Genomic DNA, 26409 nt, shown 5'->3' with positions numbered 1-26409 from the left:
GCCTGTTTCTTGGATAACCCCCTCCCAGTCAGGCTCCTTCCACAGACTCCTGGCAACACCACGGCCTGCCAGCAGTCTCCCAGCAACATTCCCTCCCACACAGATGGGCTCCCAGTCCCTCCTCGGAGGCTAGCCACAGGCTGTGGGCTCCTTGGAGCCAGCATTAGTTGATGAAACACAGAGCTCAGCCCTGCAGAGCTACAGAGATGGCTCCTAATATGGAAGAGGAGCAGGAAGGCTGGCAAGAGCTTACATCCAAGGTCAAGGCTAACATAATTTCCATTAAAAAGAAATGCTCTTAAGCTCTGGACAAGGATGGGAGCAGCAAAAATACAAAGCCACTGCCCTGTTTTTTATTCCCTGTTTCCAGCTTCCTCATCCAACTGGGAGTGCCTGAGGTAGTTGTTTGCTGGAGATGGGCAACCCAAATCTTATGTGTTGGAATGGTATCGAACAATCTGGTGCTAAAATGATGACTTGCATTTCTGCACACTGCGTCAGCACTTGGTTTTATTTCCTGTGTGGTCTTTCCTTATCTACTTTTGTTTGCCAAGCAAGGCACCCTAAGTTCCTTTTACACACTACCAATGTGCCTTACAGAGTGTCTACTTCTTCAAGATGCCGAAGTTGTGGCATGCCCAGGAAGAAATCCAAGGTATCTTATCGATGTCATGACCAATGGCGCCAACCATGCAGCCACTGCCCACTGCAGAAGGAGCAGAAGCACACACGAGGAACCACGAACACTTGAGCTGGCACTATCAGTTCCTCCAGCTGTTGGCACTGAATTCATTCAGTACTTACCAGGGGAAAAAAATAATCTCTACAGCCCAAACACCAACTACAAGTAAAACTGAAAGCATTAACAGATTAAATCCGCCCCTGAGCGCCAAAGGCTCTCACCATAAGGCTCTTTATTAGGAAGTTAAGTCTTAACAAGTGGCTTAAGGGGTGGATAAAGCTTTTTCTGGGATAATCTGCCAGCATGTTGCCCAGTGCCAGTTCCAGGCCATGGAAAGAAGAAAGAAAATATATAAGATGATGAAAATCTTCGTTTGGCAAATGGATGACCAGTAACTGAGAGCTCATCTCCTATCTTTGCTCCCTGAAGCTCCCTGCTGTCTTCAGAAAGTCAAAGAAAAGTCATTTTCCACTCTGTTAGCTTCCTGAAAACAAAACCACATTGGGATTACACCTAAAATGCATGTGCTCACCCTAATTCTTTGTACTGTCAACCCTCCAGAATTTGCCTCCATCACATCTATTTGAACCATTCTCCAATTAACACAAAGTAATTAACACTTTTGTGTTAAGAGACCGCCTCTGGACAACGCCACCATGGTAAAACCATCATGACCATGATTTCAAGTACTACTGTTCTCTGCAGGCACCAATTTACAAGGGGAACACGCAAAAGGGGAAACCCAGTAATGGAAGGTCAGAAGGCATCCTTTGTTTATAATTCTCTCCTTTAAAGTCTACTGCTGGTTTGCTGGACACTTGAGAAACAGCAATCTAATCAGTGGCTGCTTTTCCCCAAAGCACTGTGCCGTTCTGGCTGGGCACCCCTGTGCACTTACTGCAAGAGATCCGTTCTGCGTGCTGGCCGTGTTCGTGTTCTGCTCTCCATGCGGCTGCGTGCTTCCATAGAGTGTCAGATTGTGCTCGCTGGTCTGGCCTGCATAGTCCTGAGTGTGTGGCACCCCATACTCTGTGGGAATCCCATTCTGTGGGGGTGGCGGAAATGGGATCGTGGTGAATGGCTGCACCATTGCATCAGGAGTTGCTGATGGCTCCTGGTTACCCTTAAGAAAGGAAAAAGGAGAAAACAGCTTTATACTACAGATAGATCAAAACATCAGCCTGAGACACACACGTTCATGTGAATACCCCACCCACCGTCACCACAGTATTCCACAGTCTTCTATTATCTCTCCTATCTAAAAGCACATGCCTTGCTCCTCTGAGCCATGACACTGTTTTCTTAATCTTTTCAGGGCAATTTTCTTGCTACTGGGTGGCATACAGTGAACAAATTACAGGGTATGCAGCTTGCATACCCCTGTGATCTCACACAAAGCTTTACACACAGTAAGGTATTATTTCAGAAGAGGGAAGAGGCACTCACACATTGGAACAGAGAAGGAAACAGAGAAGAACAGGGGTTCTCAACATCCCTAAAAGTACCATAACTGGTTCCATCTCCTCCAGCCTGACCCTCATTGTTCACAAGCAACCCCACAAGCAAGCACATCATGTGGTTCAAAGCACATCTCTCTGTTATGTTACAGTGATAAAAAGTACAGTTTTTAAAATCCATCTGCAGAAGCCCCCTCTTTTGCCCTGACAGCACTGCGTACACAGCACAGGTATCTGCTGCTGGAATATCCCATTTGCTTCTTGGTGGCCACGCAAGAGACACCAAAGAGCTGTAGGGAAACAAGCTGAGATCGCAAGCCAGCTGCACAGTCACTCTTTCCCAATCCTGAGCATCTCTACAATCACGCAAGGCATTAATTACCCACTCCTGCCTCAGCTTAGGGTATCCCACAGAGACCTCTTGCATAGTGGACTTCTCAGAAGCTTTTAGCACTGTCTTAGATGTAGCTAACACCAATCAGATGACTCAGAAACAAAGAACTGATCATGCAAAAGATACCCCCAGAAGACAATAAAAATGCTACCCCACCATGTCAGAAAACCATAAGAAGGAAACAAAAAAGCATGCAGCCCTACAGCCTCTGCAGGGATCTCACCAAGGGGGGAGCTGCATTCAGCCACCTGGGGTGAAGGAGAACAGCCTTGACATTGAAGCCCAACCCAGGGAAGCCCAGGCTGCTGCACCGCTCCTACTGCTTTCACCGCCGCAGCAGAAAAAAATCCACAGAAAAGATTTATGATAGGAGGGCTGTTTGATTTATGTGCGTGTCAACAGACTAATCCTGATTTTAAATTTTGGCTGCTGTTCCAGCCCTGGGTCCTCCCCCACAAAGCCTGGAGGTGCTCGAGGCTATTCTGACTCCAGCATACTTAAATCAATGGAGTAAAAGCAAACAGACCTTATCCCGTGGATAGGAAAGGCAGAGTGGGAATTACCAAGCAGCCTTTCAGCAGAGAGCATGCAGGGGCTGATGGACCTCCAAAGAAGCCGGACAAACCTTTCAGTCCCTTTATCAGCCTACCTGCAGCTTTCCCTTCCGGGCGGAGGAAACAACGATAAACGCAGTGCACCTCCAGCCAGCACCGGGTCATTCAGACACTGGCTGAATCCCAAATTTGCTCTGACATTAGTCTATCTGGTCTGCCTCCCCTGGGGGCCACGTGGCCACGCGCTCCTGCAGCTGGGGAGAAGGAGAGGGAAGGGCATTCAATACCACTGAGCAGAGCCGAGCTGCAGCCTTGGCCCGTGCTGAAGAAGGGACGGTTTCAAGTCCAGCCTTGCTGCCTGCAGGAACACAAACCCCGCAGCCTTATCTGAGAATAAAGAATTCAGGCGAGCATGCCAGCCGTGGCCAGTGCTCAGCTCCTTGCACGCACTCCCCCAAGCAGTTGCAGCCCTGCGTCGCGTGCTTGCAGCTCTGCGGAGGTTTTTTCACACACCAAGCACATTTTCTGAAAGCAGGACAGGATTTTTGTTTCCCCCTCAAAAAAGGAGGGCAGCTTCACCAGCCCTCCAGTTCTGCTCATTCCTTTGCTATTCTCAGCTTCAAAGCAACCCACTTCTGACTCGACCTAACCCATCATCAAGATCTGCAGAGCAAGTTCTAAAGCAGGAGGCAAGACAGACAGAAGGATGGCCATCCCACTGCAAACCAGGTATCAGGAATCCTACTGCTCACCTGCTCAGACCATTTATCCCCTGACATGACAGCTCCATTCTGTCCACGTACTGTCTCCTTTCCAAGCTCTTCTGTTTACAGTATTTCATTGTATTTGATGGTCTGCATTCTTCCCTATAGCCCACGTTGTCTGCCCCCTTTTCTTACGTTTCCAATACAAGCTAAATAGGAAAATGACTTTTTCTTTTCAATGAAAAATTTTTCCACAGGAAAAATGGAGGAGCAGAAACCATTTCCAGTCTTCTTAGAGCACACTAGATTTCCAAGCCAGCAGCATCCCAGGTCAGAGGAAGAAAATGCTGATTAGCCCCAAATAAAACCTATTCTGCCATCGTGCTAACAGTGCAGGGCTGCTCCCCAAAGGACATAGTCCAGCATTCTGTACAACCTCACTCTTAGACTGTTTAAAATGCTAGCCCAGGAACCTTATATAATCTTATTTTCAGTGTTTTTCCCCCTCAGTTAATACTGTTCCTTCCAGTTTAAATGCATGTCAACCATTTAAGTATTTTCTCCCCTTTCTTCAATTATCTATTTACAAATGTTTGAAGGATGAAAAATACTTACTCTCTTCTCTGTTCCTTGTGGCATTTTGATAATACATATTTATTTTGAGTTTAATCACGCCTTTCAAGCCAAAACAGCCTGGTAACTTTATTTATTACTTCTCTCTGACCTTCCAAAGACTTTTCAAAGAAGGATTTCTGGTGCAGAATAAAATGTCTTTAATATCATTGTCACTCCCCCACTCCTCAAATCACACTAACATGCAAAAAAATCCTGTCTTTTATTACAAATGCATCCTTCATTTAGTGTCTCAGGTTATCTGGAGATCTATCATTATTATATTTGTCCCAGTTTCATCATCCCATGGAGTATCTGTATCTCAAATTATTTTTCTCTTGATATGATTATGGACATATTTCCCGTATGATTTTTTTTTTTGTAATTTTAATTTCCTTTGATGCTTCAGAATTACTTTTTCCCTGTTTCCACTAGCGTCAACAGAAAAGGACTCCTGATGAGATCTCTGCAGGTTTCACAGCATACTGATATCCTCCAAACCCAGAGGAGATTCTACCTCTTCCGTTATTCTACAAAATTTCAACATTTACACAACATATTTTCAAGAGCTAACACACAACACACACACACACACACAAATCCCATTCATCTTCAAATACAGAACCTGAATTCCTTTCCCTACTTCTAAACCACCACATAAAATTCTGCATTTAGGGATGCTGCTTGTCACACTTCTCAGGAGGTAGAGAGAGAATGGAGAAACCCTCACACTTCCAGGTAAAGGCAAGTATTTTGCCTATCCAATCTTGACATACGTCACTGCATTGCCAGTCCCGCCTAAGCTCATGAAGATGTCTTAAATTTTTTGTCTTAAAAATTTACTCAAATGCAACAGGAAACCCAGATTATCATGTCCAAGATAAGGATGCCACCACAGGACTAGGAAAATCTGGGTACAGCTCCCCACAAAAACTACTACCATCTTAAACTTCTGTGATGGTATGAAGTAAACTTTAATCCACGTTCAAGAGCAGACAGACACCTCTCTTGGCCACAATGTATCAGGCTGGCAGTCCCCAGGAGGTGAGTGTGAGGGACATCTGGTTGCAGGAAAGATCTTGGCAGTTCCAGATTAACTGATTAGCTCTGCCAGTTTGCGCTGCCATGCACCAACCATGATAACTGCCCTCCCATGCTCAAACTGGGAAAGGCTGTTCAGTGCGACTGAAAGAGTGCAATTAACACACCCTCCTTAAAAAACAAACAAAAAAACCCAAAAAAACAACCACACTTCAGTACGATACATGTTGACCTACAGTTCAAAAGCAGTAATTTCTGTGTTTTCTATTCCATCTGATGCTCTGTTCCCACAGAAATCATTCATTCACATCAGGTAGGAATCCAAAGCAGCTGCCCCCTTGCAAAATGTTGGCATCTGATTCATGAGCGCCCAAGCCCTCAGGGCACAAGAAGGATATGGTTACCCATCTGGGCTCTGCTTTCAGGCCCCTATTCTCAGCCCTACAAAGGTCCAGTCACGTCCTTGCAGGTGTCAACTTTCTTCCTTAAGTCACGCGTTTGCCTACACAGATCAGTACAAACCGATCCCACATTTTGTTTAAAAAACAAATTAGGTAAAGCAGTGAAAAATCCCTAATGGAGATACATTTCTAAGAGCTTATGCAGCTTTAAGTTAATTAACGAACTTTGCAGCTCCAAGCTAAGCAGAGGAACGATGAGTAACCGATGAGTAACTGCACGTGGCAATACCTTGCAGAAGGGTGGGAGCTGGGGACGACAACTCAGAAGGAGCAACATGGTTCAGCAAATGTGACACAGGATGAATTCTTTCAGCAGACAGCAGGTGGTGATCCAAGATCACGGCACTGGAGTGCAAAGAGCAAACACCAGAAATGCACACAAAGGCCTCTTGCTTCCATAAAACTGTCAAAGATCAGCCTGTTCTGTGAAGGAGTGGTTTTGTTCTCCTCATTAGAGAAATGGGTCTAAGTAGAGGGATATGAAAGGAGCCTTATAGCAATGCAGCTCCAGATCTCTTCGGTATTGCTATGCCATAATATGCACAGATAGTAAAGCCTAACCAGCCAAATAAAAATTAGACTCTTGGTAAAGCTAAACTAGTAAAATTTCTGTATAGATGTGGCAAATTGCCATAAGGTAACTGGTCTGTGCTATCCATAACCCTACTGTGAGTCATCAGCATCACAGAAAAGTGCAGAAAAATGGTACAGCATATAAACATCAAACAATCTCTTAAAAATGCCTTTGAACTCTGCTATCCCCCAAATCACTGGGATGAGGGTATAAGCCTATTAGTGGAATGGGGTTTTTAATACATATGTCTTCACTGAACTAATTTTATGAATCCTCAAAGCAACTGACTTGCAGCTAACAGAGGCAATTAACCTGTTTGTGAAGACCAGAGGTTCCAGGCTACGACTGTTTGCTCTCTGCACTAACCTAATCCCTTCTGTAAACAGCAAAAATGTTTGGAGCTGGGATCTGAAGAGCCTGTCAGGAACCTGGAGCTGCTGCCCACCCTCAGCTCTCTGTAAGAAAGGGATCCTTCTGAGTGAAGGGAATGCAGGGACTCTGCTGTCTCTCCTAGAACCCAGGTCACAGCCTCCTGTCAGGGATGCAAACATCACACAGGCAAAGCACTGCTCCCTGGCTGTACAAAGACGAGAGAAAGGGCTTACCATACAAGGCTGCTGCTTAGGAGCATGAGAATAATTAATTAATTAATTAATAATGGGCTGTGTTCCACCCCCCTCCCCTTCTCACAGATCAACAAAAAAGCTGCTGTAGCAGGGTCTCTTTCCCAGACCCTTCCAACACAGTCTCCCTTCCCAGTTCTCAGCTGCAGCTTCAGAGGGGCTCTGGCTGAAGCTGCCACCATCCCCCCTCCAGCTGTGCACTCCTGCCCTCTCTCCCCTGCCAGCCCGCCCACCACTGAGCCCTTTCAGCACATATCCCAGGAAAAAAAGTTCCTTACTTTTTATTGCCAGGTTAGTTTTGTTCCCAGTTAAGGGCGCTGAAACAGCTTGGCAAGGAGCTGGAGGAGAACCAGAGCCAGAAAGGACAGGGGGCGGAGAAGCTGGGGAAGGAAGGGCCATGGGCACCAGCACTTGGATGAGCTCAGGCTGCCAGGGAGCTGCAGACTCCAACCTGCATTAACCCTCTTCTCAGGCAATCCCACACTTTGCCCGCTGATAACAAATGTATCAACAAGCACTTTCTTCGCTAATGGCAATGGATACAAAGCAGCGGAACGATGCTCCCCACACGCACCAGGAACTCCAGCATTATCCCCTGGCGAAAAACCACAGGCTGAGGCATTCATTACACCAAAGACAGACTGCACCCTACACTGGTGGCTCTCAAAGCACACGGAACCTACACATGGATTTTTAAAACTCTGCTTTTACTCTTTAGGGCCATGAAGATACTCAAACACGAGGCAAAGTAATGTACAGAATGATGAAGTGATGGCTTTCCAACACCCCAGACACCCCAAGACAGTGACTTGTCCACGTCAACCCTGCAGGCGCCCACAAACATGATATAAGCTCTCTACCCCAAAATACAGCAATAACATTTTCTCCATTGTGGCCGCTTCATTACAGATTAGCTTCTGAATGGGAAGAGTGGGTAAAATGCCTACAGAAAAAAAAAAAATCAGGGGGTGAAAAGGATATAATACAAAGGATATAACCACCTCATATCCTTCATCTTTGTACAAACCCACTCCTGGATTCAGAGGGGTATGTGACCCTAACCTGACACCCACTCTCCACACTACACAAAGGCATTTCTGTAACCCCAGAGAGCAAGACTGACATGCCTGTGTGTCTGGGACACAGACTGATAAAACTAACACTTTTACTTGGTGTGGGTTGATCATAAAAGCACCTTGAAGAGGACCACAATAAGGGGTTTTGTATTTCACCTGCACATCTGGAGCCTAATCTTCATTTGATCTATGACACACTGTGGTAATAGAAAAGGATGCTGGATTTTTACTCTACTGTCATGGGCACAAGAGCAATTCCTTCTGAATCCTCCCAAAGAGAAACTCTAAACCTAGGTAGTTCTGGAAACATCTGCTGGAATTTTATGGCAGTTTTGTTAAAATAAAGGGAAGTTCAGTTCATGGGTACACTTTTTAAAATTTAAATCGGATGTGATCACTCAGGAAATGCCTTTTCCACAGGGTTAAGCATCAATAGGCTAATCTTGCACCAGTCAAAAAAAAATCTAACAAGAGATGCCCGCACTCACACTTGCACCTAGCTAACCATTTAAAGGCATGTCTCCTTCAACTTCCTGGTGTAAGCTTGCACTAGATTATCTAATCTTGCCCTTCCTAGATATGTAATGCAAAGGAAGAACACGTTATCTTCCAATACACACTCTATCATTCCAGGCCACCAAAAAAGTGTTCTGTAAAATAAAGCAGCTGGCCCTTACTTCCAGTAATGGCCAACTTTTGCCCTACCCCTATGCCCAAACACAGGCTCTCATGCACACTTGGTAAGATGCCCTCAGGCAACCTGCAAAGAGGCTTCCTGGTGGATACAACCAAAACTTTAGAGTTAGCAACACTAACAAGGCTGAAGGCCACCATCTACTTACCAGCCTGAAACGTACTTTTCAGATTTTAAAAAGCACTGATTTTTGCTCCTGAAATCTACATTATTCCCCACTTCAAAAAAAAAAAAAAAAAAAAAGTTAAATGTTACTGGCACAAACACATCCTACCAAATGCTTTCAATCCAGTCATGCTCTCTGGGGTTGATTAGAGAGAATTGTGCTTCAAGAGACATCAGGGTCCCAACATCTGTTTGCACTCCATATTAGGAATTAAACTACCTCTGAGAATTACTGGGGAAAAGGGGGTAAGGATGGAGAACAAAGGAAAAAGTCACCAGGATGGATACACCCTCAGCAACAAAGCCAGCAAATAAGAGAGAAGCTTAGCCTCAATTTTTTGGTCCAGATTGGTGCTTCAGCACCTACCCTGGTTCTTCTTCTTCCCAGCTCTGCAACTTTCCAAGTGACTATTCTCCACTCAACATTCATAGTCAAACATTCTTGAGGAAAAAAAAGATTTTCATAAGATGACTAGCTTTCAACAAATCAGCATGAAAACAATGTCTCAAAATACTTCGATGCAAATCCCTCATAAATCCAGCAGGCACCCAGGGTGGTACAAGCATGTCCCACACAAGGGAGATTACTCCTCTGCCAGGCAAAGACAGCTAAGTTCCTTCTCTGGGACCAGAATTGAAATGAGTCACAGCTAAGGAACAGTGTGCTGCACATGTGTCACGTATGTTTAATCCAAGCTAGCTGCCATCAGCTATTCAGCAGATTAGCAAACCAATCACACTCCCCATTGCACGACTGTGGATCCTCTCTCAGGGAAGCAGCAGAAACCAGAGGCTAGTGGTGGGGAAGGAATGGGTAACTGCCTTTCAGGAGAGGTCCATGGTTGCAGCAGGATATCTGGGCACTATGTGATACTTCTAATGGTACAGAGGACCTGCAGGTGCTGGTTTTCTGCCTTACTCCAGAGACAGCTAACCAACGGTCCCCAGTTCTCCTTAGAAAAAGAAGGGCTACAGAACATGGAAATATAAAAGGGAAGAAAAAAGCACCTGGTCCCATGGTATCTCTTGACCACGCTGGCAAGGTAGTGTCACAGTTACCGTCTCCTCAGCTAATTCTGTAATCAGATTGCTCACTTCAAACAGCTGCATTTCAAGGGAGAGGGTAACTTGCCAGCTGATGTATTTCAGAAAACCAGTATCTGCTTCTCCAATCCCAATCAAGGACCTAGCTGGACAGATAAGCAATTTTTCATCACATCTCTGCTCTGCAAATGGACTACTGCTCTGCATCTGCAAGTACATCACCAAATCTCAGTGAGTGTGGAGAGTTATTCCTGCAACCTCAAGAACTCAGATGGCTTTCCTGAATGTTTAAATCCTCGTGAAGCTCACTCAGCCCTTTAGAAAGATTTGTATCTACTTTAGTGACAAAGACTTCTCAAAGCCCTCGCTATGTGACGCAGCTATCTGCAATAGACTCTTCCAGATCTCTCTATATTTCCCGTGCTCTCGAGGAAGGATTTTGAAGATCACTGTTGGTATCAGGCTTTCCTGTCCTTCTCTTCCCTGCTTTGAAGGCAATGAGCTGAAGGAAGTAGTGAGCTGTGCAGAGGGGGAGCTCTGAGCTCACCTGGCTCCTGGAGGAAGGACAAACCTCAAAGCCTGGTCAGGCAGCTTCACTTACACTGGCCCCTTCAATTCCCCAGGTTTCAGCGGACAGCAGGGAAGTCTTCCCGCCTGCCTGCACTAACTCCAGCACCATACAGAACAAAAGCAGCCCTGCCTCTGCTGCCAGAGCAGAAGGAGGAAAAAGGGAGAAAGCATCGGGAAGGGAAGAACACATCTGGAATCAATTGGAGAGCGCTGAATGCCTTGGAAAGAACTGCAGAGCTGGCAGAAATCATAGAGAGGAGCCGCGTGTTCGGACGTGACTCTGAAGCAAAGGTGGAGAACGAGACGTATGCAGCATATTTAAACACAAAACCAGAGCTCCTCTTGAGGCTCTGGGGTTTTTTCCATGCAAGCAGTTAAACATCTCAGCCCTGTCATATTTTCACTGCCACTGGCCTATCATGGGTACGCTCAGAATTCAGTTCAGAAGACAGGAGATGAGATGAGGCAAACGGGACCCATCTGTGACTCGAGTACCAGGACTCAGTCACACGGCAATAACAGTATATCAAGCTGCTCTCAGGGTGCAGGGTGGAGGAAGTCTGTGACTGACTTGGCACACATTTCAGAACAGAAATTTGACGGTTTAAAAACACAGATTTCTTCCCACAGTTACTTTCCATTCCAGCATTCTCCTATCTCTTGCTAGTCATTTGTTCCAAGAGTAGTTTTCCATTTTCAAAGAAGCCTCCACTGTGTGTCCTGGAAAGCAGAGGTTCTGGAAAGGAGCAGAGAGTCATAGAGATGCAACTCACCAGTGCAGCAGCCTGGTACAGAGAGTGACTACAGCTTTTAGATATATTACCAACCTGAGGGTGTGGGAAGCATTGCTACTTGGGTATGTGGCCTTGGCCAGACAAAAAATAAGATATATACTTCATTATGCAAATTTTCAAACAGAATTTAAAAATTCAAAAGGGACCACGAAAGAGCTACATAAATGACCCCAAGATTGGAAAAAGCCACATGGCTGCACACTGAAAACCTTGAAAAGCCCAATTTATTTTGCTTATCATAAAAAAGTGGTAACTGATTATTTTATTAAAGTATATTAATTGTGAGGAAAATAAAGTAGATGCTAATAATATTTAATCTAATGAAAAAAGTCATCAAGAAAACCAATAGCCAAAAGCTGAGTCTGATAAATTCAGCTCTGGTAAAAGACACCATTTCATTTTGTTTACTGATTTCTAAATGACAGTCATTAAGTCAGCTGGTGAGAAGGACTCAGTCTTTTCCATTTTTTCTGGTTTTTGTGCTGAAAACATTACATCACCCAAAACAGTGGTACCTGAGTGAGACATAATGGCCTACAATGCAGGTACAGCCAGAAAAGACAACCTAAAGCCAGATCCATAGGACAATATCCTGGAAAACTAACAAGAACTGGTAGAAGTCAATGCACATAAATTAAAGCTGATTAAACCAAGCAGCATACACATTTATAAGCATAATGACCTCACCTCATACAGAGAAACAAGCTATTGAAAAGCACAGGTGCAGTTTCATGTACCACCTAATATGACAAACTACCAAGTGACCTTGGAATCGGGGGCTGCTCTTCCCCTCCCCGGCTGTTGTGAGATCCAGTCACACCACAGCCATTGCCAGAAAATTAATCCAAACGTCATCTGTTTGGTCATAAACTCAACTGTCTCTCTTTGGATCTGCTTAAGCACAATGCCCAAAGCGGTGAGGAGGCTGAGCATATGGCCAGGGCACAGAGACAGGGGGATTGTTCTTCTCACAGCAGCCCACAGTTCCACTACATTAAGTGCAACTTTGAAATGCACCTGAAAGCCGCTTCATCCCAGAACAAGAGGCTAGATGGACATTTACCATATGCTATTGCCATTACCTGCTTCACTCGTACTTAACTTCTAGAGCATCCCCACGTAAGCCAGCATAAAGCTGGTTCATACACAGTGAATTTGTCGAGTATCTCAGGAAAAATTTTCCCATTGTTACAAAATCCTTTTAAAGCCTCTTTTCCCCAGGCCTTTCAGCTAATATATGTTTACCACATTCCTGCTGTAACCACGAACGAGTATAGACTTCTTCCCTGCACAGGCCACCTGCACAGCTCATAGGTAAAGCTCAAGGTGAGCGGCACATCTGACCACCTTTCAAGCGCCTCTTCCTGGGCTGGGTATCACTAAAGCAGCTCCTGCAGCCCCCACGCTCAGCAGAACCATTGGAAACAAGCTGCTCTCTAGCCACCACCACGTCAATGCCCTGGGACACATAAAGCCTGTGCTGGTTTAACAGTAGCAACATACAAAATATTCACATTAAACTACTGCGTATCACTGGCAGTCATATTTTTAAACTGCTCTATTTTACTGAAGCTAAATCAATAAACCTTAAAAGCTAAATTGATATAAGAGCATCTCATGTCAGGGCATGTCTGTCAGCATCTGCAGCTCCCATAATATATTACTACATAAGTTCCCAGTAAGCTGACCCCTCCATAATTCTCAGCAGATCCCCACCTTCCACAGCCAAGTGCATTAAAGGTCCTTTTTCTGCCTCCTCCTTGCACACCTACAGAAAGACAAAAACACAGGCTATGCAAAACTTAAACCCTTAAACCAAGCCAGTTGGTTTGCCCTTCTGTACATCCCCTTTCACACTCACAGTGTCAGGCTAAACAAAGCCCCCTACTCCAGGATACAGGCCTGGAAAAAAAAGCATTAGCATCTGGCAACCAAGAGCAGCACTCCAGCATACGGGCCTGAGAGCAAATACAAGTCTCTGGCACGAAGAGGAAACATTGGGACATATGCCTCAGTGCTCCTGTCAATCTTGCAGTGGGGGAATGTCCCATTTTTTTAAAATATATTTTTATCATATTACTGAAAGGAAATGCCAGGGACTGCTGTGGCCCCTGTCCCTTGAGGCTCCACTGCTGCCATCAGGCTGCACTGCCTTTGCAGCAATGAATATTTAAACAGGGCAATAAATATTTCAGAGCACATTCATCCCAATAAGAAGTCTACTACTATAAGAGAGATGAGACAACCACACAGGGCTGGGGCCACTCCTTCTTCTGCCCCTCTGGCTCCCACACCGCCTGCCCTTCCTTGGCCCTACTCCCCTCCAGCCCTCAACAGGCATCTGACAGCCTCAAATATTCATGAGCACAGTTCCAGTTACTTTCCAAACAAGCAAAAACACCTGTGAAAAAAGTAACAAGGTGCTCTCTTTCCACAGAGGTGCAGAACACATCTAGATCATGCTTTGCTTTCACCTCTCCGGGAGTTTCTGGCTCTTGGGTGCTCATACTTGGGAAGAAAATAATTTGTTTGAAGACCCCACAGGATCTTAAATCTTTAAATATTGCACCTTAAAAGAGAAAAAAAAAAAAAACTAAGATCACCAAACCCAAAGCTCAACCAGCACCTGGTTGAGAAACAGTATGTGACAAGCTGCCTTTACTCCCCACAACTGTCTCCCTTAATTTCAGCAGTGCATTTATTCAGGCACTTCTTGGGTGTAAGCAGCTCCACTAGCCTCTCAGTGGGATGCTAACAGATGTACATGGCTTGGCCATTGCTAGCACAACTAAAATTAGCTAAAAATCAAGTTTAGGATGTAACAGAAAACCCATTCATTTACTCAGCTATCACCTGTTTGTCATTCATGTACTGGGGACTATTTTGACTATGAGAGTGATAAAAGCTTGGGGTTTATAAGTGGGACCTTAGTTATGCTGTCACCTCTAAATTCCTTGGTTTTTAAAGATAATTTCAGGGGGCAACTAATACTCTGCAGAAAATCAAAATCACACATGAAGACATTTATTCAGGATCAATTTATAGGGCCATGAAGCCATGCAACCAGACTCAAAAATTATCTTTTGTAGCCGCTTCCACTGCGTATCTACCTAAATTCAGAAGACCTAAGATATTTGCTGCTCACAGAGCATATGGACAAGGCTTCAGAGAACAAATACACCTACTCTGAGAGAAAGGAAGCCAAAAAAAACCACCCTCACAAACAGCAACCAAAGGGTTATCCTGAATGACAGACACAAGCTAGTCTGCCCTGGCTAACTGAGCTACACCATGGCATCTCCTTTCCAGGTAAAAGCTTTAATTAACAGCACACAGGAAAAGAGTAATTTCTGCCTTTATTGGCACCCATGGACCATCTTTTAAAAGACGATGGTAACCAAACCACAATCACAACGTGTCACATGCTGTCAAAGGTGCCTCTTGGACTGCAGAAGAAGACACTCTTCATACCTGGATGCTGGCCTAGCTCAAGGTACAAGCTTGGCACAAATGGCTCAGTCCTGTCATGGCTTGGGCACAGCAGGGAGCATGCAAGGGTATGCAACAACTCAGCAAGGTCTGCAGATGCAGTCTTGGATTAAACTGCTAAATTCCCCTGCAGTCTCATTTCAGCTGCTTTTGGACCTTTGAAGGAGAACAGCCAGCTCTTTGCTACGCACAGGAAGGGCCCTGCAGCACTCAGAGTGAGTTTTCTACCACAAGCCAGGCTCCTGCTATTTCCTCCTTGGTCCTCATAGCCAAGAGAAGAGACCAAGGCAAACCGCAACTGCTGGGCAGCCTCCTTGGGATGGTCAGTTTCCTATTAATGAAATTCTCTCTCATCCTCCTGCTCTGTGGCACGAAACGGCTCCAAAGTGAAGTACTGAACAGTCAAACAGCAAAACCTCTTTCCAGACAGCGTTTCAAGGAAGAGTACCTGCCTACCGACAGGTGGATCAATCACCCGCCGCCACCCTCTGTCCCTTCTGCTCTTGAAAGAGCAGCAGCATCCCTTGGTCAAGACTGGCCATCAGCCACGCCACCAAAAAAATGCTGTTTACATTAAAAGCATAAAATAGCAGTCACAGCAGTGTAATTCAGAGACTGACAACAATCCTGCTGCTTTGCCAGCGGTGAGTCCTGAGATTTGATATCTCTGCTTCTAACTACCAGCCCAGCTGTCCTTCATATATCACTGAAATGAAAGGATCCAGTCAGAAGTCAGATGCAACCTGGCCCAAAAAACACCTTGTACTTTCCTATCTTATTAAAAGACCTCATACACAGAGAAATAAAACCATCTTGGAATATGAGCAATTACCTCACCGAGTAATTTAGAGCAGGAGCCACCATTTTACAGCAGACATCAAAATAATGAGAACTCCTCTGTTGACTGTGCAGCTCCATGTTATTCCCATGATGGGCTGCATACCCAGCAGCATGTTAACATGGAAAAAAACAGCATCTGATCCCAAGCAAGAATAAAAAAATACATTTTTGATACTATACAAGAAGTGTTAGAAAGGAAAACAACTTTTAATTCTGTGGCTCCTGAGGACCTCTCATGACTCAGAAAATAAATGCAAACAGATGAAAAAGTTAATTTGGATCATATCAGCTTCACTGCATGCAAAGGGCAGAGCAGGCACCCTGGGGAGAGGGAGGGAAAGATCTGCCATAGATCAGGTTACTATCACTGACAGCTGACCTAAAACTCCACAAGATTTGACCAGACTCTACCCTATCTTCTACTTTTCAAAGCTGTTACCGCCTTTTTTAAGAGATACAATGTGTGAAACATGTAACACTGAGGTCTCCCAGGTAGGAAATCCTGCAGCATAAGTATGTAAGTGGTCCACATAATAATCCTCACCACATTAAGAACAAGCCCAATTAACTTAAACAAGAAGAAAGCAGAAGTGAATTGTTCTTTTGAAGATGTAGAATTTTCAATGCAAAGCAATGAGGATATAAGGAACCAGAATAATTTCTCTGCAGTCTGAGGTTACTGCATGGAACAGATAAACAGGCAGTTGCTCTGTCCTAAAAAGATGCTCCTTGAAAACAGATGTCCATCTGCAACCCACACACTCAGCTTGAGAATTTAGAGACCCAGCTTGCTGTATGGGCTCCACGGTCTCATTCCCTGGATGGGCCAGCACAGCCTACAGAGACCACAAACCTGAGAAATGTTCTTCAGCATCAGGCCTCAACACTCGCTTTTAACTCAACCTCGTTTGATGGGATCGGAACTGCCCATCATCACAAACTGAGCTTTACTTCTGTCCTATTAAATTTTTAGGAAGTGTTTCTGCTCAAAAGTGGCCAACAACAGCATGAGTAGTAGCCCACAGCAGTCAACATATTCATTGTTAACAGAAATTCCCTTGATTTGTTAGGCCTTCAGCATCCACTAGATGATTCACAGGAAGACTGATACATCTGAAAAACTCTCCTTAAATTCTTTATGATGAAAATTGCTCTTTTAGCTTCCTCTTGCATGTCTAGGACATAAAGCCTTTTCAGTATTTCAGTATTTGGCACCACAGGGCACCAGGACCACCTCCATTTTACAGCCATGGTTGATGATTATAAAGGAAAAGGCTTAGCACTCTGCTTCTGCTGGGTACTACCAACATCACACCTAATCAACAGATTCACCTCCATTCACTTCTGCAAGAGCTGGTCTACCACAGCTGACCTCACATGAGAGCACAGGAGCAGCTCACACAGGCACAGTAATCCCCTGGCAGAAATTTGGGACAGACACAGCTGAAGGCAGTTCCCAAACCACTTCACAGCTGAACTCTTGAAGATGTCCCTGCACATTTCAGAGGGGTTGGACTAGATAACCTTTAAAGATCCCTTCCAACCCAAATCATCCTATGATTTTATGGTTTTATGATTTGCTACAGGAACACTCTTCTGCTAGGATTGTTGAACAGTAGCCAGGAGGCTCATCACAGCTCTGCAATTAAACCATGTCACTGGATCTCAGAATAATTACGTAGTGACACACAGAGCCTCACAGCTAACCTAGAGGCCTACTACACTTTTGAAAGCCACTACAGCCCTCTACAAACGCCCTAGAAGAATGAAATTTATCTTCCTGTATGCTCTTCCAAAACATTAGGAAATTCTTATTACTCAGTTCTAGCTATTCTTCTCTGTGTTACAAATAACACAGCTCAAAGTTTCCTACCCACCCACTATTAAAAAAAAAAACAAAAAACAAAAAAAAAAAAAAACAAAAAACAAACACAAACAAACAAAAAACCAAAACAAACAAACAAAAAAAACACCCACTGGCTTTTTACACGCTTCTGCTTTAAGAAGAGGTCTGGTTGGGAGATGTATTCTTGGCCATGTCAGCTGCTAAGCAGGACCCCAGCCACTCATCAGACAGGGAGGCTTGGAGCTGGCAGGCAGGAGGGCCAGGCAGGCATGGATCTGAACAGAGACGCTCGGGTCTGCAGCCTTCAGTGCAGCTTTCTCTTGACTTCTGTGCAACATTTGCAGTAACTCCTGCAGCTCACTGTCAAAACCAATTAAGAGTACTCCTAACAAAAACCAAAAAACGTTCCTGAAAAATCACAGTTGAGCTGAAAGGGACAGTAAAGTCACCGCCTTTCTCACCTCCCCACAGCAGGGATTGTTAGAAGATCTTCATTTTGTCTAGCGCCAAAGTCACCATCAGGCTGCTCAAAGCTACAGTTTCAGACTTGATGGAGAACAAGGATCATGGATCTTTAATCTGCTTAAACCCGATTTAGATTCATCTCATTGAATAAGACAAAGTATTCAGAAGTCTTGCTTTCTGATGAAGCACTGAGATCTCCACAGTATTTTTTCCACCCTTCAGAAGTCCATGTTCCCAGATAAATTCACTCTCACACCCCTTGCAGCATTTTGATCAAAAGAGGCTTTGAAGACCTAGAGTCCCTCAGAAAAATTCTCTTAGGATGAAGGTTTTCAACTGGCTTTGGATGACCTAAATTCTTTCCACCACTAAGAGAGTCAGCCCCTCCTTGACTACACCACCTCATCAGTCACACTTAGTGTACTCACAGTCTGTCACCCATGTCCCTGTGAAGGACACACAGAGCAAGGAACTGTCCTAAGTTCTCACCACAGCCTTCAGTCACCTCCTTCCTCATTCCTCTATCTCACCACACTACACTCTTTCCCACAGATTGGCTCCATCACACAATCTAACATGACTTTGAAAAAGTATTTACGCCTCCCCAACCAAACTCATATGAAAGGGACTCCTAGAACTACTCTGCCTCCCTTTCCCACTGCTTCAAGACAGAATGCTTCATCCTGGAACAAGGTGGAAACAGACGTGAGAAAGGATTTACAAAGCCAATGTAGCAACATTAAATAGCATCACACATAAAGAAAAGCAAAAGGGAAAGACAAAGCAAACAAATCTGTATTAAATATTTGAGCACTAAGCAAATCTAACATAGCACAGTATCCTACAGTCAGCCAACACATTGATTAATTCCCTAATTTCACCAAATTAACATGCTATTCCTCCTATACCTCCTGATTCAGGCTGGAAGGATCCTTTTTAAGTTTAGACAGATTTAAAACTATGCCTGTTGAAACTGAAATCCTTTCCCTTGCTGCCCTATTTATCTCAACCACATTTTATAAAGCAGGAAGGAACACACACTGCAAAAACAAAAGCCTTTCATACTCCTGCTCTCTAATATTCCGAAGTACTTTGCATAATTGTTCAGTTTTGATAACCTCCTTTCATATGATGCCATAGCAAAAATGAGAAAAGCCACAAAGAACAACAAATCAAATTAATGGTTTCACTCTTCACAGAGGGTACACTAGACAAAGGAGGACTAGTACTACCTAAGAAATCCAAACTCCTCTCCAAGGCATTTTTTAAATCAATCTTTTAAAGTAATTTAAAGCAGGTTTTGCTATTAAGACTGGAGGGAGAGCATAGGCCTAGATAAGGAGCTTCAGTGAGATCTGATAGGTGAATGATGGTCTATGCACTGCGCAGGTCAAACTCTGATTATCTACATCTTGGCTAATCAAAAGCAATTATCTGAAAGTCAAATATGTCCTCCAAGTCAGGTAACTCATGGAGACAGGACTTATATACAGCACACAGAAATCCTAAACTCCACAGGACCTCAACTGCAGACACTATGAATTTTAAGCAGGATAACCAGGAGGACAGTTCAGAGGTTTTAACCATACTCAAGACTCCCAGCCTGAGGGCAGACTTCAGAAGCCAGAAAGATTATCCTTGCAATTACTTGGACATTTTTGGTGTATCCATGCACCCTCAGATTACAGGCTACTTGGAGTGCAACTCCAGTTAGGTATTTAGAGACTACTCGGGGTAAAAATCTCCATTACAGGCAGGGCTGGTAAAGCCAGGCTGGTTACTTCCCACTGTAGACCCCAGTTTTCAGTTGTTAAAATTCCAAGATACCGTTCAAATTGAAATTTTTTTCATGCCATCTGTAATTGATTTTGGAGTTGGTGACTTCTTTTGTTACTTAAGCCATAGCAATCCAACCCAAGAAAAAAAGTAAGGGGCATATTTTATCTTAAATGTTTATGATTAAGAGAGGAGGAAACCACTACATATGTTTTGAAAAGTCTAAGAGAACTTATTACAGAAAAATTTGCATTTCAGGAATCTATAGTTAGATCACCAAGATCTGACCAACAACAAAAGTATGAAAAATTACAGCACCTGTCTTACTTTTAATCAATCTCCCAGTAAAGCTATATGCAATGGTAAAAAAAGGCAAGAAGATAGAAAAGAAGCAACAGTATGCAAAACGTGCCAAAAATGAAAGAACCAATCCCTTCTTTATATTTCTCACAGAAAAAACAAATGGTGGCAACAAGCTTTATATTAGATACTAGGAAAGCAATTGACTTAGCAATGCTCAGAAAGGCCAGCAGTGGCATTGCAAATACTTTTAAAGCAGGCTACTTGCCCTCAGGAATAGTTTAGATACTGTTTATTCTAACAGGAAACAAAGATGCTCTTAAGGGTGGCTGGTAGTGCCACTTGCACCCCATTTTCTCTGATTCTATGCTCTCGTTTGGACATAATCCTCAGCTTCGCAGGAGATACTGGCCATGTCAGATCTAGGTCTGGAGATCACTGACAGCAGGGAAATGATCCACCTCCAATACTTTGCACCATCTCCTTTGCAGGGATGATGTAACATCAAGGAGCTGTTACCCACCTCAAATCCAAAAAAAACAAGAAATAGACCTGTAAGTACAGCAGGAGAAAATTAAATTGAGACAAGAAGCCTGAGCACTATCAGCACAGGCAGCGACAGGGAGCAAAGAGATAGAGCAGACAAGTATGACTGCAATAGGAGCAGAAAAGGCAAACTAAATGAGGAATGAAGGGAGTGGGTGGAGAGTTAAAAAAGCCTATGACAAGGAGACTGTAGTGAGGATTGGGAGGAGGAGGAGGAAGAAAAGCAAAGAATTAGCAGGTCTAAAAATCAGCTGAGAAGGAACTGAAGGGTTCAAGGTAAAATAGTAGTCTCCCAAAATAGGAGGGCATGTAACTGGAGAGGAATGGAGACTGGGAGAGTATGGATACGGTATGGCTCATATGGGACAAGCTAGTGACCAGGGATCGTGGGGAGAGTGACAGGAAGAAGCATCCATCTATCCTCCAACGATGAAGGGCAGAGGTGAGACAAGAGAGGTCACACAGGGGTAGAAGAGAGGGGAAAATGCGCATACCAGTGTACACCCCCAAAGCCTAAACCAGAGCCTAATGCTGCAAAATGTCACCATTCCTCTGCTGTCAGCAAATATACAAAACCAACCGGCAAACACAGATCAAGCTGGTCTGCACAGAAAATGACAGCTAATTCATAATCAGTCAAAGTGGCAGAGGTCTGTGGGTTGTATCTGGGATGGGCAATTCTGCCACCGATAACTTGTAGGGGTCATCATGGTGCCACATACACTGAAGCTGATGAGGACAGTTAAAGAGTTGTCTGTTTTTTCTTTTCTTTCTTGCGGAAAAAAATAGCATACAAACATCTGATTAAAGAGTATCATAAATAGCCACAGAAATAAAGAGAACAAATGAAGGTTTCTTTCCCAACTTAAAATACGGAAATGCCCTGTAATTGAAATGCCTCCCCATTACCATCTTGATCATTCTCAATTCAGTGTAAGAATAATATTGCTTAATGAACAGTTTTGTAGAGGAAAAAAAGATCAGGTATTAAGTAAAGCACACTGTTGAACAGCATTTGTTCCATTTTCTTTCATGCAGGCAAAACACACTATTTCTTCCAAAAGCTTCCAGTTGAGCATTAATTGCTCTGGCTTCTGTGAACCCTACAAAATCAGCCCATACATCTCCTGCCCTCATTGGTCACAGCACAGCTTCCAACAGCCCAGCAAAAAAACCATCCCACACAGCAGAGGATCATAAGTGACTCTACAGGAGCATACCAAAATACTTTTGGTAGGAAAATTAACATTTCTCTGCTCTGATTCCAGAGAACATGTCTGATAGAAAGAATACTGACTATACCCTTTTAAATAGTATTCTATTTAAAAGAAGACTGAGGCAAATTAACCATCTCCTCCCTGGTACTCAGACCTCCAAGGAATGTGACTCGGCAGCTGGGAGGTAAGTACATTAAGGAACTCATTGCAAAGGGGCAGCCAACTGCACACACCATTTGCTGGAAGTGGATCTAAAACAGTAACAGGGAGCATTTTACCCAAAGCAGTCAGTAAGACCAGAATCCACATCTAAAAAACATCACACACAGAGACACCCATTGCAGACCCCGTTTGCACTGGGGTTAGAATTTTATAGTAGTAGGTTGCTCAATACTAATTAAATGCAATGGAGCCATCATGAATTAGTAACCTGGAGGGAAAGATGTTGCTGGTTTTAAGAGCCTCTCTCTTTTGCAACCTTGAACTTTTGTAATTTTTGGTAGCTCACTACAACCTCTTTACTGATCCAGATACTTCATAAATTAATAGTTCTTAAAATACAATTAAAACCGTATGTTAAATTTACACAGCCTTGGCAATCAAATATCACAGACAACTTAGGCATCCTCATTTCTCAATTCCCGGGGATAACCACCTAGTCACCTGCAGAAGAAATGCACTAGGGAGCAGCGAGGTTATTTCTAGGACAGGGATTGAAGGAAATGGCAGTGCTGTATCAAGTTGCTTTTCTCCATCCTGCCTAGGAAACATTGAATAAAGCTTCTACCATCCCAAGGCAGGTCTACAAGCATCTGCAGTGGTTCATTTCTACTCCAATGCATCTCAAAGTGCTCAGCACAGGAGGCAAAGAGAAAAAGACTAAAAAACACTCACCAGGTTCTGACAGGCCCCACTGATTTTTAGGCCCTTAAGAGTAAGCCCTTCTCAACCAGCAGTTAAATCTCTAAGTATAACAACAGTTCCAGACACAACCCATAGCCCCACCTCAAGCAACTATGTCCTAATATCAGGGAAAGTGAGATGCAGATTAATCTTTGCATTCCCAGGGGACAGTCTCCTGGAAAAGTGATTGGACAGGATATCTCTCACACAAACATTTGATGCTGACATGGTGTCTTGCAGCACTAAGGAGAAGCCCTAAGATATGCAGGAGAAGGGAATGAAAAACTGGGGGATAGGTATAGGCACTGAGTCAGATATCATGTAAACAAGCACCATTTCTTGAACAGCAAAGAAAAGGGAAGAGCAGAAGTCCAGGGACAGAGAAGAGAGCAATTCCCTTCAGGCAGTTTATGCAAGTTTGCAAGATAACACCGAAGCACAGAGCAAGCAGCAGGGACAACTGAATTGAAAGGAAAGGGACACACAATCTTCAAAACAGGGAAAAGGGACATGGAAATAATGGTAGGTCCTAAGAGAAGTCCAGGAGGAAAAAAAAGGGGGGCTTCTACCACACACAGATAAAGCTTTTCTTCCTTAATTCTTTCTTTTAAAGGAGCAGGAGAATTCTGCAGCATCCAACTTGCCTGGAGGGGAACAGAACCTAAAGCAGCCATAAGGGGATGGGAGGGGGGAGGCTGTTCTGGGACTCACACAGTTCAGACAAAGGAGGATGGTCTCCTATAATGGGATGCATTGTACATTTTAAGCTAGCACAAGGTGGCTGTCGTGACAGGGTTCCCTATCTCCTGTCTTCCCACTTCAACTACCCATCCCTGCATGATCCCAACATGGACACAAAGATCTGTTTTATCACACCATTACTGTAATGGGAAGTAGAGAAAGACAGGGAAAGGGAATGAGGCAGAGGAACGAAAAGGAGACAGAGCAGCCTTTAATGAGTCAGCCGCTGCTCTGATTTAAATAAGATCTCCATTTAAGGAGCACTGCAATTGTTGGGTTTTCCTAATTTAAAAAAACAAATCACTGACTAAGCAAGCAACTTTTGGCTGCACAAGTTGTCTCACAGCTACACACAGGGTCTGGGAGGGAAAGGGTTATGGAAGGGGGAAGGGAAAGGGAAGAAAACCTCTGGAAAAAATGAGACTGCTTGCTGGTTCATTTTAACAAGGACATAAATTAGTCTCAAAGCCACAAACGCCATCACCTCCCTGAGCCCTGGGCAGAGTGTAGCAAGTTAAACACGTGCCAAGATAAACGGCACTGGCTGGAGCCTCCAAGGGGTGCTGGGGGGACAAGAGGGGGCATGCTGGCAGGCAGGGCAGCAAAGATGCTTCACATGGTGCTACAAAATGGAGACTGGTGATTCTACAGCTGCACAAAAGCAGAGTTTCTGATGTTTCTGCTTACACCCACATCAAAAGCTGGGAACTCAAGACAGATAAAGAAGGAAAAAGGGGTACTGAGGTCAGAAAATAACAGTTCTCCAAGGTCTGGTTTTAATTACCACAAGCAGCCCTTCCTCCTCCTCCTCCTATCTTGGAAGAAGGCCCACCAGTGGGCAGCAGCCCAGGTGAAAGGTTCCATTGCTGAGAGCAGGGAGGGGAGCAGACAATGGCGGGGGGATTCATTACAAAGACACACACACACACACACTCAGCACTGCCGGCTGCCACATGAGTTGGGGGGACCCCTGAAGGAGGCGGCAGCTCCCTCCCCACTCTGTGAGATGCTCGACACCTTCCCCCTCTCCCAGCCCTGATGGGAAACAGATTTAGAGGAAAACGCCAGCAAGGCACTGGGCTGTCCAAGAAAGGGAGGGCTTTGTGCTCCACACAAGCCAGCAACCTCAGCATGCACCACACAGAGAAAAAGCCTTTTAGCATATAATGCCCATCCACAGAAGACTCTCTCTTTTATCTGCAATTAGTACATAACGTACTGGGCCGCGTTTAACACTCATTTTCACTGATTTAGGATTAAGGGGGATAAGGCTAAGGTACTATCTGTTAATGAATCTAGATCTTACTCTCATTAGCAATTTTTGTTTCCTCTTTTTCAAGCACGTTTCTACCTTCCAGCATCTCCCATTTCTTTCTATCGCTGTTTCTAGTCTTGTCACTCCACACACTCATATTTATTCTGTTCTATCAACTTGTCATGCCTATGCAGAAGCTCATCTCCCAGATCTCCAAGGAAGACAGCAAGCTTGCTCCTTACAATGCAAGAGAACTCAGACCAGGTAAGCAATGTTTTCTGGAGACTGAACTAAACAGAGCAAGAGTGTAGCAATGTTGAATTCATTCAGTGGCAATTACCAGCTTAACATACCAACAATATTTACTTTTCATAAATGAGACAGAGCCCCAAGGAAGCAAGTTCACAGGTTTAAATAATGGCACTCCACTGCTTCAAACAACACTGCCAAATAAGAATAACATGGCTGGGGATATTGTCTTGAATGTGCCATGCTCCTTCAGCCCCACACTTGGCCAAACCTGCAGTGACTGCTAAGGACCAGCCTAGCAGCCAAATGATCCCCCTGAGAAAAGGCAGCACTCTGCTAGAGCCAAATTCGCCTGTGCTGTCTCCCTCAACTCTGTGTACAAGGGCTATCCATCGTTCATCTGGATACCCCACTGAAACACAGTCCGAGTTCTCCTCTCCTACTGTTTTTTTAATATGCATCTTCTCCAGCATCTCAGCATGTAAATACACAATGCAAATCCTGAAAACCTATCCTAAATAGTACATACTCTTAAGAAAATCGTAATTCAAGGTCAAACAGTACAATAACCCACGGTCTTGATACCTCCTTCCCTACGTCAATAAATTAAGAGTTTCTGAGGAAGACAGATCTCCCCGGAGTCCATTAGTATATCCTAAACCTTTAAATGAGTTTATACCCTCCCTGTTTCCGCCAGTGCTCCACTAGAATCTCATCCTTCCCAGCTCTGCACATCCCCAAGCCTGGGTCCCAGTGACCCAGGCACCTTTCTGCACTGCACAGACACAGGCTTTGAGCGTGACGGCGGTGGCTGAGAGCACACTGCAACACAAAGCTGTGTGGAACAACTCTCTGAAATGTGCACACCTGCAGCTTAAGGGCACACACCTCCATCTGACCAGGCATACTCTGAGCACACAGCAAAACACAAATGGACGCTGACTGCAGAGACACAGCTTTCCAGCATCATTTGCTAAACTAAATATAGGTACAGAAAGCCCCACGAGATTTCTGCAGAGCTCTTCTGTCTCAGATCAGAAAGCCTTGGTCCAGATAAAAAGGACTCTAATGGAAGGGACTAAATAGCAGAAGCAGAAGGTGGGGCTTGGGAGCCTGGGAAGATACCTTTAGAGTGGACAGAGATCTACTTTTCAGCCACTGACAATCAATGCGAGATGAGAGAGGGAAAGGGTCAAAGTGGGTGTCACTTCTCGCAGCAGATTCATTCTGAGTTAGGCACCAGTGACAGAGATGCCCCTTGTAGTGGGACATGCAGGATCTCAGCAGCAGCTAGTGAAGGGGGCTTCAGCCAGCCAGTGAAGGGGGCTTCAGCCAGA

The 26409-nt window shown here is 44.4% G+C and overlaps 1 protein-coding gene across 25 annotated transcripts in view; it reads right to left on the bottom strand.

The window, feature by feature from the left end:
- Positions 1–26409, bottom strand: part of RBFOX2 (RNA binding fox-1 homolog 2) — a 171084-nt gene that overhangs the window by 59374 nt on the left and 85301 nt on the right. For all 25 annotated transcript variants that reach the window (XR_005259050.1, XR_005259045.1, XR_005259046.1 and 22 more), the window contains one exon: positions 1581–1805. Coding sequence is in view for 18 of the 25 variants with exons in the window: in XM_038154573.1 (XP_038010501.1) it covers positions 1581–1805 (225 nt within the window). In the remaining 7 variants the exon portion in view is untranslated. The remainder of the gene's footprint in view (positions 1–1580; positions 1806–26409) is intronic.

The sequence above is a fragment of the Motacilla alba genome, chromosome 1A (assembly GCF_015832195.1).
Source record: "Motacilla alba alba isolate MOTALB_02 chromosome 1A, Motacilla_alba_V1.0_pri, whole genome shotgun sequence".
NCBI classification, from domain to species: Eukaryota; Metazoa; Chordata; class Aves; order Passeriformes; family Motacillidae; genus Motacilla; species Motacilla alba.
Note: the sequence above shows the minus strand (reverse complement) of the source record. Positions and strands in the feature narration are given on the sequence as shown.